Here is a 13,244-nt window from a genome sequence, read left to right as displayed (position 1 = left end):
TCATACCGCTTTCTTTTGTTATAGGGTGCTTCTGTTCCACTTTTTCACAGTTTGCTGAACGTGGAAATATCGGAAACTCAATGTTGCTTTGCATGCTCTGGGAAAATATTATTTTCGTATCGTAGTTTGCTTTCCGCTGGTTGAAATGTGACAAAGGAAATCGAGAGAATGGTCGTGTGTGGAGGTCTTATGGTAGTTGAGCTATATATAGTTCCGTTGTGAGTGTACGCCAGTGGTATGCAGTGTTGCATGTGCATGCCGGAATGTGCACCATGTGCTGCAGCCGATCACCGATGTTTGAATACGAACACAACGAATATACAGTTGCAGGGTTAGTCGTGTTAGTGACCTCCGGATGCCCAATAAGATAGGAAAAAGTGTAAAATATTCAACAATCTGGTTAATAGCTCAAAAGATTTTAATTTAAATTGTGTTTGCAATTAATGTCATGATAGGGTCATTTGGTTTGATTTGAAGAATGTTCAAGAATCAGTGTTAAAATTAATGCTTTATATTGAAATATGTATTAATTTTGTTTTACTATTACGAGAAAGCCATGTAATCGAAGTTGTTTTTTTTGTATGACCTTTAACAATGCAACCATATATGTATATAATACACACATCACTGTGTATAAGTGTGTAATACACATTTGAATGAATAAAGAGCATTAGAAGCCTGTTCTGATTTTACACCAGAACGAGAACACTCAAAGACACGTTGCAAACGATAAGTTGCTAACCATTCGACCATACTAAGCATGAAGATCGTCTTTTTGTGTTAGTAAGTGAATTATATTTGAGTGCCATTGAAAGGGAAAACAAGTATGATATGTATATCAACTTGCAAAATCGTAAGGTTTCATTAAAATATAAGAAAACATTGTAGGAATATGAGTAGAGTGTGACATCATAATGTTTAGTACAATTGCGCACCAGCTAGATCATCATCGAGTTGCGCGTACCTCTCCATGCGCATCACTAACCTTGTTCGCACAAAATGTAACACGTACACAGCGTCTTTATATGTTTTCACCGGTAGCATAGTGTTGTATTTTAATGTGTATATGTGTTCGATGCAAGGCGATGATCACATATAGAGATTAGATGTTGACGTTCGACGTGAGGCTCAACGGGGTAGGGGATTATTGTAGGTGTTCGTTGACTACCGTTGTGCGTTGTTGCTTTGCGTTTAAGCCACCTTGGACTGTACCAGGTCGATGTAGTAAACCGTGTTGTGGGGGGGGGGGGGGGGGGGGGGGGGAGAGGCGGGGGCTTCTTTGTCCTCTTGTTACTAAAAGGCCAATTGGCTGGTATAGAGAGTAGAGTCGGTGCGGTCGGTAGTTAAGGAAGGCGAAATAAGCACAATTAAACAGCCTTATCTTGCGTGGGTGAGTTTGTACCATTTTGTGTTCTGTTGTTGTGTTGGTTAGTCTCATGACAAGCCTACTATCGGACATGCGACATTACGTTGTCATTTTCACAAAGCAAGGGTCTTGAAGACAACGGTATTGTCCAATTGAAGAGACACCATCGCGAAATCATGACGTGTGATCATGACGAACAGTCTCTTCCTCTGGATATTGTTGTTTTAGTTTTTGTAAAATATAAATAAAACAAAAGAATAGCGCATACGCGAGAGTCGAACTTGGTGCTTGGTGTTGGGTAAAGGTTTTGACCGAGATTTGTATTTGAATTAACAAAGTCGAGGTGGTGAATCAGTCACGATGGTGGTGGAAAGATGGCGAGGTGATGGTTCAGTCAAAACCGACAACGAGTTCCCGTTGGGTGTGACGTGGTCATGGCCATTGCTAACCATGGCGTTTGTTACAAAAAAAAAACGACGGCATACGGAACAGTACTACAATATCAACATCGAACATTCTAACATTAGTCCGACCATACAGATCGTTATGGCATTTCCTAGTTTTAGGCTTTTGGAGTTCTAGTCTTTCAGCTTGGACCTTTGTATATCCCAGCTAGTTGTAGACATGCGCATCTCTGCCTTGCAGTAGTCCTAACAATGGTGTATCAATAGCTAGCTTATTGTTGTGTAGAATGAGGTTGATGAGACACGGTGAAATCTATATATATTGGTTGATTCAGATTAGATTGATCAAGCGATCGAATTAAAAGGATTGAATGACTAGTAATGCAAAAAGTATATTGAAAACTACGCAAGTGCTATTTCCTACTATCGGACTGGTAATGTCAGTCGGCAATGGATCTGTACAAAATGCATGACACCATGAAAGTGGTTAAAACGAACGCGCCGGGTTCCTTTTGTCAAAAACTGTTGAATATAGTCGTTGTCATTTTCACAAAGCAAGGGCCTTGATGACAACGGTCTTGCCCAATTGAAGAGACACCATCGCGAAATCATGACGTGTGATCATGCCGAACAGTCTCTTCCTCTGGATAATGCCCGTTAGTTCAAATGATCTGCACCCATCACTGTCAGTGGGAACATGGGATTTGGCATGAAACGATTACGAAATAGGAAAAGCGAAAAAGTAGCCCATTCAAACTGTAGATCGATAAATTTGACATCGCATCTTCTAAACGAGGTATGCCAGTAGTACTATCGGTTCCACCGTCCTATAATGCAAAGGCTCGCGAGGTATATGGAGTAGTTCTCCGCAACTTCCTACTCGGTACAGTGGAAAACGTCCGAATAATTTCTTCAAGTTTTCCGTCAGTTCAACGCTTTCTTGATTTCGTTTTGTGCAAGACTTTTGCCAACTCCAACGAACTCACACCTTAAAAAACAGAAGTGTTAGCATTGGTAAGGTAATGATGGTCTATCGCTAGCGGTGCATTATAATTTGATAGTTTCCTTAGGGTTATTTATTGTTAGTCTCGAACCGGAAGCCGGAAAATAAAAATAGACTATACGCTTTTTTGTTTTCCGTGGCGAGTGTTGATGCCACTCGTTGCCGTATGAGAAACGGTAATAGTTCGGGTATTTTGTACACCGAGTCTAGGGTCTGGTTGGTGTCGAATTCCCCCCAACTGACGAGCTAGCAAATTAAGCTGTCTATCTTCTTTGTAAACCATTGGACTTCGCGAATTGAAGCTTCCCTGCAGTTGCGTGCGGTGAGGCGTTGGGGATTTTTCTGGTTTTGATTCAAAATTATAAGATCGGGCCTTAAATAATATAACAGCGTTTGGTTCATAATCGGTCGAGAGATTTGCGATAAAGTTGTGAAAAAAGGTCTTGGTACTCTCCAAGATACTAATCATTGGCTTTTGCATATAAACTCTTGTAGAAAAATTTCATGTTTTTATGCTGTTCTGCATCTCGTAATAAATAGTGTATATTCAAAATGTATACTAATTGAATGTTTATTTTTCTTTTTAGGTAAGTCCATGTGCTATTGTATCATTCCAAGAAGGTTTAAGGTCTGATTCGGGTAGAAGGACGATTAAACAAACTGAAGAGCTTTGACTGCAGAACGATGCCGTAGGAAAATGAAAATATATGGCAAAAGGTTAAATTAGAAAAACTACATACAAGATAAACAATATAGCAAATATCAGAATTTTAGTCCTTTAAGTATAAAAATACAAAGAGACATGGTACGAAAACTTCATACAAGATAAATAATATAGCAAATATCAAAATTTTATTCCTTTAAGTATAAAAAAGCAAAGAGACATGTTACGAAAACCATGTAATTTATGAAGGAGAAGGATTATTTAAGGAAAATAGGAAAATTATGTATACATGAATCTTACAAAATTTAAATATTAATTTTAAACATTGCTAATTCACATATCGGTACAATATGACTAAAGAATATTCATAACAGTTCTAGACATATAGCATCATTTGCCTTTGAGGCGGAAATAGAAACATATTGAAAAATACATGAGCATTTGTTTCGTAATCTACTAAGCTCTGTCATACACAATAGGCTATATACACAATTTGCGAACGTTTTCAGTTGAAGTGATAGTTAAGTTCAATAAAAAATAAAAAAAAAACATTACTTAAAATATAAAAAATGTATGAATATGAAAACATTGATTAAAGGATTAAAACATTTATGAAGCATAATGTAACATTTTTAATCACGTCGTATACGCAATTTTTGCTTCATCTGATATCTGAATAATAGCTTCATCTGAATAATTTAATATATATGGTGTGTATGATATGGTGAATGTACATATACACAAAATATTGTATATCGTAAAATTATAGAATATTAAGATAGCAAAACACTTGCAGTTACTAGTTTTTTTAGTTCGTACTTTCAGAATGTTAAATGCAGAATATATAATGTTTGACTGCTTCTTAAATGCCCAGCTTTAATATTAGCGTTAAAACAGGCTTTGTAACAATTGAGGTATTATTTATAGCGTTGCAAGGAAATTATGGTTTTGCAACATATTTGTATATTGATTTTCCATACTTGGCACAGAAAAAATACATCAACGTTTTGGGTATAAAAGATTTAATTTGATGTATCTGGATGAAAGGGATTCTGTTAAAAATAATTTTAGAATCTTAATTGATCAATGGTACAAAGGCATAGTCCATAAGAACAGGACAGGAAAGAATTATAAATACCGGCGAAGAGAAGTTTTATAGTACAGATCAGTTTTTTAGGCTATGAAATGGTAACAGATTAGGTAATTTGACAAGAAATGCATATTAATATTAATATTAAATTACATTGCTTCTTTCAAATTAGCAAAAATGATCAAAATTAGTTTCTTCTTAATCAAACACAGTCATGATAGTTCATACATAGTTCATGATTTTTACGTATTATACATATAATTATATATTATCTATGCAATATTATGTATTTATTGTTTATCTCAAATCAAACAAAATATTAATTCTCAACATGTCTACGTGTTAAAAAACATACCTTGTACAAATATGTTAGGCATTATATAATAGATTAAAAATACAAAGCGGGCTAACCATAAAAACTTATGGATTCGAATGAAAGTAACGAGTTGCGCTAAAGTGACTCAGTATTCTATTTGTGAAGACATTTATCATCATAGTAACGAATCAATTTACATAAAATGTTCATACATTTGTTGACAAATCAATATGCTTGCTAATGCATGCTAATAAGTTTCTCAATGATAGCGTCATCTAAAACTCTAAGATGTTTCTTAAAATGTCCTTATATCATATGGTATGAAAAATACGCGTTTACGTTTACCCACGTAATCATAATACGATTCCTGCTCGGGTTTACAATTTCATCGAATCTTTTTTAAATGGTTTGGTGTATTCTAGCTGAGTTGGCCATTTCTTTTCGAGCAGAAAACATTATTCCGTTTTGGTGAATAATACACGAATCTAATCACTTTCTTGCATGCATGACTGTTAAATTGGGTATCTCTTGAAATAGCGTAGTTTGTTCACAGTTCACTCTGAAGATGCTAATGGGAAACATATGCTACAATAAGTATAAAAACGAAATTGTTTCAACTGAGACTACTGTTTGTCACGAGGATATTGCCATAGAGCTAAAATATTCTTTCATTAAAACGAAATGGCAACCTTTATTTAATTATTTAATAACTATACTACAAAATCGTTAATACACGTTATCAAAAGCTCGTATGTTACGCAAATATCTGTTTACATTATCAGCTCTATATTATCACCTACAAAGGGTTTTCTACCTTTCGCTCAAAGTAACTATGATGAGGAACCTAATCAGATATGATAGACGGAAAGTCTTTGAGGATTTCAAATGTTTTCTACGAGGCGATTTCACAACAGCTTACGAAATTTCGTTTAATCGTTTACACCTGAATGAAGTCTAATTAGATATGCACTTCAAAGTAGCTATTTTGTCGCGTTCCCGTCATAATGATGGTGCATTTCGCGTCTATCAAGTAGTTTGCAGCCGTACGTTAAAACCGCCTTTTAACCAATACATCTTCTTATCGCATCGTGCACTGGTTGTATGTGGAGGATTAAATAGGTATTCGTTTCAAGTTAAATGTCGAATGCGATTAAGATAATTGGTTGCCTGAAATATATATATATATACATATATATCTCAAAAATATTTTGTCACTTAGACACAAAAGCCAATCAACCCGTTGATGGCTTAACACATCCCAATAATTAAACAAAATATTAGTGCTTTTTCATGTTAACATTGTCATGGCTAACATTGTGTTTTTTTTCTTTTCAGGAACAATAGATGGTAAGCTGGACATTTTTAAACACGAGCATAAGATAATTTTTTAGGTAGTTAGCAATAGTTTTTTCTAGATAAATTTTAAAGTGTACATTAAAAATCAACAATTGTCATTGTTTCCCAACAATAAGATAAAGTAATATGGAGAAAGTAGCTCAATTAAACGATGATCTCCAGGTGCTATAATCAACGCTGTTTCCTCAGCTGAAAAGATTGAGGTGTAATGATGAAGCTTTTATCACAATATGATATTGATGAGTATAGACCACAGCCAGCGAAGTCATCTGAAAACAGATCTGTCCATATGGATGTGATGATGTTGTTTGTACTTTAACTTGATCAGTTCTTTGAAGAATTTGTTTGCCTTAGTAGAAGTGGGTCCAGCTTGAAGGCATCGTTTCATAGACTAGTTGACTGTAGGATGGTTTGTGATTCTGGGGACGATTTCCAGTTCGAGATTGTTTGGTGATCTGGGGTTTTAGTTGACTTGTGAGATCAAACCATACATTCTTCGTTCTTTCGATGAAAGCATCGGTACTTTTTTCAGTCTTACTGCTGCTGACACTGATTTATAGGTATTAAGGTACGAGAAAGGGAGCTGGTCGCTTTCGCAGCAACGTTGTAATAGGGCTGGTAATAAACGCACCAGTGGAATGTCTAATAGCGGTATGGTATAATGGAACGATCGTTTTTTTTTTTAATTTGTGTCTATCTAAAGAAATAAACTCAATACCGTAAAAAGTTGCGACAGTAATCAGCTTCTAAGATTAAATTGATCATCATCAAGGCGGTGTACATATGTGATAAACGGCACCGGTTCTACACAATGTTTTACATGTGGGGAAATATGATCTGTTTATATGAAGTGGTTAGCATTTGATATTAGCATATCACGGATATTTGTATTCCTACTCAATGCTGGGTTGTTAATTACATTTAAAGTTTATTTGTAGTGTATTACAATTGACCGAAAATGCCATTTCTTCAGTAAACATGTCATATTCCGATTCACATCCCATTCCTTCTTTCTTTTCCATTTCTTCTCTATTCACCTTATCGTATGAATCAATTTTTGAACTCTACTTATTCAAACGACGAAATTAAATCAACCGCAATTTTACTTTTGTGCCAAAGGTAACCGGTAATCAAAAATACAAGTTTTGGATCCTTATGCTTTGCTCTTTCTCCTGATACTTCAGTCTCGCAAATAAATATTATTGATCGATCTGAAAATTAGTAATTGTTGTATTAGGGCGTATTACACAATGGCTACATATACGCTTATTACTTTGATGTAGATCAGAAACAACAATGTTACTACACAAACTCAGAGATTGGCTTAAGCCATAGACGGATTGTTTTGTGTCAGCAATAATTACATAATATCACTTGATGATCTGTGGCGTTAAAAACGTAAGTGTGTCTAGTTTGCTATCTCATTTCATTCGCGTCTTTTCGCGTGCTTTTTGCCAATTAGTTCGAGAAATTGCAATGTAGGCGTCTCCCCAAAGTGTTGATCTTCCTTCCTCAGAAGAGCTGAATTTCTTCACTACGGCGTTTAAGTGTTTTAGAGTGAACAGTTGCTAACAAAATAATCCATTCGTTGTCGTTGCGCGAGTTACAGCGTGCAGTAGTGGTAATCTGTGCTACTATTTCCTTGTGTGACAGCTTAGTGTGCCATTTGCTGTTGTTTGGTCCCATTAATGCATCGATTTAACGCATGTGCAGTGGATCATCGTCTTTTGTACAGCGTCGATCGTAACCTATGGCGGTATGAGCAAGCTTTTTGGTGCTGCAAGAAAGAGGAGTTGAAAATACATTGGTCGCACTCACATTTATCTATCTATTCAGTCCTATTTGTTGGTGTTGCAATGAGCTTCAATTTCAAAAGGACAAGCAACCGTGCCTGCAAATGGAATGCTATCACAAGTGCTTCACTATTTTTTATACCTTGCTTATTTACAGTGTTCTCTGTTGTATTGTGATGTGCTGCATTTTTGTCAACCGTTTGCGCTATATTACCGAACAACAACAATCGAACGCAGTATGATGCATTAACTTTGAGATAGCAGCGGGTGGGAAATGCATTTCATCATTGAATAGTGTGCTGCCACTGTCATGTGAAGACACCATCTTTGTGTTTTTGGCTACGTTTGGATGCACTTGTGGTTTTTCGATTCACATATAATTTTCGTCAATCGATTGCACAACGAAGTGCGCGGATTGTGCACCGAATCGTATATCGAAACGATATAAAGTTAGTTATAATTGAAATTGGTTTAATTAGAATATGACCAAATTTTATGGGCTTGGTATTCGGTACGATTAGTGATTAATATGTTTTTATGCAATTTTGTTATTTTTGTAACTGTATCGTATTTTGTTTTTGTTTGGGCAAGTTGGTTCAAGTTGAAACCGTGTTAGCAAACAGTAATAAAATATAAACAGCTAAATACCTACAGGGAAAAACGAACGTAAGGGATCAAGCAGGCGAATATGAAACAGGCGAGGATTGATATAGAAACACCCAATACATTAGCGATTCAACTAAAATTTATAAAGAATCGCGTGCCATTGATATAGATTATCAGAGGAATACGATGGTTGTTGCTGTGTTTTTGTTCGTTACACTGTTAGTTTTGTAAATTTTCAATTCCAATTTGATGAATACTACGCTATTATTAGTTCCTATTTTGAAAAACTTTTGTTTAAAATTTCGTTAAAAAATTATTTTATATCTCAATTCTTCAATCCACCCATATGTAAACAGCCCTTAATGTAAAATGCAATTTAAACTCGTAAATATAGAATTACATAACAACTTGAACACAACAGTCATCGTTGAGTTGATGTCCGGATGCCTAAAGTTTATTCCATGTTCAGATACAAGAACACAGTGTTATGTAGTGTGGGAGCAGCCAAAGATTTGCGTCGACCATTTGTGTAGACATAATTGTCAGCATAAAATTGGCAATTCAAGGTGCCATTAGACAGAGTGTCTTAGATAACACTCCTCTGTAGCAATTCGTCTGATCCCAATCCAACCTAGGGTGACGTGGCCAAGGCGTTTTACCGCAGTTTGCGGCTTCTATTCATAAATGTTTACACTTATGTTGCGCTGGTTAGGTGAACTGCACCGCGCTCCATCAAACGTTATTAGCTCATCGTCTCGCCGAAGACTCCAATCCATCGGCAGGGGAGAGCAAATTGTCAAGTATAAATAATTCGTCGCAATTACGAATGTATTTTTTGCGCTGTCTTGTGTTCGGTTTCCTTTGGAGTCGGATTGCTCGTTGCCATTCTCGGTGGACGTGTTTACTGTGAGCTATGTAATGTTCGTTGGGCCTTGTGTGTGGTTCGATTACATAGTGTTGTATTGTTACAGGGCATGTATTTTGCCCGAAGGTGTAAGGAGTGCAGTGCATTCCAGCACTGCAAGGATAATGTGTGTGCCGTTAGCATAATTATCTCAACATAAAATCACGTTCGCAAAGCTTCAATGAGTGTACGAACATTTTCGCCGCTATCAGTACACGCAGTAGACTTTGTCTCTACCAAGTTTGCCATTTTAATGGCAATTCGAACTTATACTAGCTAATTTGTCATGTTTGTGTCTCTGGAAAGAAACAGAAGACGTGCGCTCTATCAATCTGGGATCAATTCAGGCAAAGCAGCAAGAGGAAGGAGGGTAAAGTAGTGAAATAAGCTCGTCGAATGAATTCAATTCAACACAAATAAGAGAGCACGGTACAGATGTACATGATACAATACATTTAGTGCAAAAAGAAAACGAGCTGTAAAAAGGGTGGTGGTGAAGATATTACGGAGACACTATTTTTTAGTATTTAAACAACACGATTTTAAATGTCACAAAAATGTTCAGAAATGGGACGGCTTGGTTTGTGACAAACGGCGCCGGTTTCACACGAAAGGACCGGGTATCAAATCCCATGCCACCGTAGCAAGGACTGACTATACAGCTACATGGTAAAAATAAGTCTATTAATCCAGAAACTATTGTGTTGCATCTTTACATATCTGCATAAATTATATCTTCCGGTGTATCATAATATGATACACAACAATAAATATATTTTTTATACGTCCTCATCATCTCGTCTTCACCAGTTGTTGCAATTGTCTGGTTGTGCAATGTCGTCTGGTATTGTTTTTTCTCATCGATTCAAAATTGTCCTATCCCCATGTTTCGCAACAAGGATTTCTTTTGTTATTCAGATTTTCTTTGTTTTATGTACATTAAGAATGTTTATTTCGTGTCAGTAATATTACTTTAGCCTATACAATATGGACATAAAATGCATTCTCATGCCTTTTTTTCGTCCTAGCCTAGTACAAAATGTCTAGGGCGAGTGACCCGATTATGACTATAATATTATATTTTTACATTCTCCAAATATGTTGATATTTAGATCAAAATAAATTATCGATATGATCAACTATCATCGTACGGCAAATAAAACATCGTAATAAAACATCGGTTATATTTTATAGAACTGTAAATTCACATTCGAATGCTTGTGGAATGTAGTACTCCTCGATAGTGTAGAAAATATCGCCTTTAAATGTGAAATTCGCGACATACGAAGTATGTATTATTCTGATTCATATGATACATATGGAATAATGCGATGTTTATCCACAACAAAAGCCGAAAGTAAAAAAAAATGTTGTCTAAAGGTAAGCAATTCAGTTGTCTAAAGGCAAACAATTCAGTTGCTTGATTTAGTATATAATTGCTTACCAATCGCCCCTTGCTGTTTGGCTAGAAACTATCTAAAAGTGGAGCTTTCGTGAGTGGATACTTCATCATCGAATTGAACACACAGGGTGGCTCTAGGTAGGAACCTGAGAGCGCAAAAGAAATCATGTTTGGGAATGCGCATCGCTCGTGTTTTGTTGAGCATACTGAGGAAACCATGAATGCGCTCTTTATTGCGTGAGTACTGTTTCTGTTTTCTCTCTTTTCTCTGCACTTGTTCATCGTCTTAAAGGGGAATAGTTTCGCATTTGGAGCTTCTTCAACTTGTACAGCTTTCTCCTGGGGTGATTCATTCACCGCTTGATGTTAATAAAGCCCATGGCAGTTTGTTACGTCTTTTCAAATTATAGAGAAGTGAGGCTTTCCTATGATACTCCCCCAGAATACTCTGAACCATTCATATATTGGGCGAATACTCTCGCGTCACTCACAAGCGCTACAATTGAGGACTTCTTCGTGCGTTGAACTGAGGGGTCTCCATCATTAGTGTTGTGACCACCAGCTGAAGTCGAATACAGCGAGAGAGTAGAGTGTGCGCCTAGTCATCGTCGTCACTCGATCGATCGTGTGCGTTCGATCGACTGTCGATCGATGGGATGTGGCACCTTGGCAAACACTGGTCGAGTCATTTAAGCTGTGGGACCCCTCTCTCGTACGTAACTTCGCACTGTCAGCGTCGACGCGGTTTGAGAAACTTTTCGTGGTTAGTTGTCGCTCTGCAACATTGATAAGCGTACGTGCGGTGTGATTGCTCGTGTTGTCATGTTGTAGGTAGCTCACGTACGTCACGTTCGTGCGCGGTTATTGTGTTTTTGTTACGTGGCTTGGCAAATCAACCTGTTGTCAATTCTACCTCTATTAAATTCAGCTATTGTTCTTCATTCACTTCGTCTATGTGAGTGAGTGCAAATAATCAGCCGCGTGGTTTAATAGAAACCTTTGCATAAATTGACATAAATGATATAGGCAATAACATCGGTATAACACATTCGTTTAAATTCATCACCGTCGATAGTTAAAAGTGCAGTGTAATATAGTTTAGTCTGCTGTATGGAATATCCCTCCATATGAGTTCGTCATCACCTAGTTAAGGCGTGACTCAGTAATTTAAATTATCATCGCATTCCAATGTGTTAACATTCGATGAGTGTAAATGCGGTTGAATTCAATGAAGTAGTTTAGTAACGATGTACAGTGTTTATGTTTGCAAACGTTATGAAAAATTGAGAGTTTTTACCTATAGTTGTACCAATAAATGAAATAAGCAAATTGTGAAAAGTGCATTAGGGATACGCACGCATTTCAGTTACGCATTACTGCAGATGCATTTCTCGTTAAGTGCAAAATTGATTAACGGTGCAGTACAGTAATACTGACAATGGAACAGTGTCCTGCTGCGTGTTGAACGTTTGTGCTTTGCGTGATAAAATTTGATTAAAAAAACACACTGATTACACTTACACAAACTGGCTTGCATCTCAGGCGTTCACCTAACAGATGTGTAACTTCGTTCGGTATGGCTTTCGTTATCAGACGGGTAGAGCTGTGCAGGCATTGAGTTAGGATTTTCTCTAACCAGTGCATGCACAGTGTAGGCATTGAAGGTTTTAAAAATGTGTAAAATATATTTCACCGCAAACACACACCGGTTCGTATGGGTGCAGTCGGACGTAGAAATCGTTCGTAAGTGAAGTGGTAAAAAGCGTACGTGAACATATACCGCACAGTGTTTGTCGAGTGAAAATTGCTGCTTTTTAGAGAATCGGACAAGCGGAAAAGGAATAGAGGAAGATTGTTTTCACGTCGTGAAGAAGCGTCAAAGATGTTGCTAATGTTGCTCTTTGGCTGCCCTCTTTCAGAGTACATTGTTGATAGTCAAGCTGATGTGTGTGTTGGTTATTGATGTTTTTGGGATCATCTACACTGCCCCATAGATTGCAACGGTAGATTTTCTCCGATAAATATAAAATACACGTGTTTGTCGTGGAAAAATATTAGTTGCAGTTGCAGGAATAGTTGCAGTTTTCTATGATTGCAATGTATAGAAAAACGATAAAATAGTTTTCGTTAGACTCCATCAGTTTTGTTCTGCACATTCAAAATTTATTTGTGGTGTGTTTCAGTGCATAGTTAATTATATTTTATTATTTTCATTTGTATCAGTTGAAGGAATATTCATCATTCTTCTCAAGACATTTTTGCTCGACGCGATAAGAGTGGAATATTGATGTGATGTACACATCTAGCAGAACAATTTATTTGTTTCTATTTCATGGCTTT

General features: G+C 36.7%; 1 protein-coding gene across 5 annotated transcripts in view; it reads left to right on the top strand.

The window, feature by feature from the left end:
* The window catches only part of LOC125760419 (inner centromere protein A), a 73,400-nt gene that overhangs the window by 13,507 nt on the left and 46,649 nt on the right, over window positions 1–13,244 (top strand). For 3 of the 5 annotated variants that reach the window (XM_049420535.1, XM_049420543.1, XM_049420537.1), the window contains exon 2: window positions 6,179–6,190. The exons of the other annotated variants lie outside the window; for them this stretch is intronic. In XM_049420535.1, coding sequence (XP_049276492.1) covers window positions 6,179–6,190 — 12 coding nt within the window. The remainder of the gene's footprint in view (window positions 1–6,178; window positions 6,191–13,244) is intronic. 5 annotated transcript variants of the gene reach the window in all.

Source organism: Anopheles funestus, chromosome 2RL, assembly GCF_943734845.2.
Source record: "Anopheles funestus chromosome 2RL, idAnoFuneDA-416_04, whole genome shotgun sequence".
Lineage (NCBI taxonomy): Eukaryota > Metazoa > Arthropoda > Insecta > Diptera > Culicidae > Anopheles > Anopheles funestus.
Note: the sequence above shows the minus strand (reverse complement) of the source record. Positions and strands in the feature narration are given on the sequence as shown.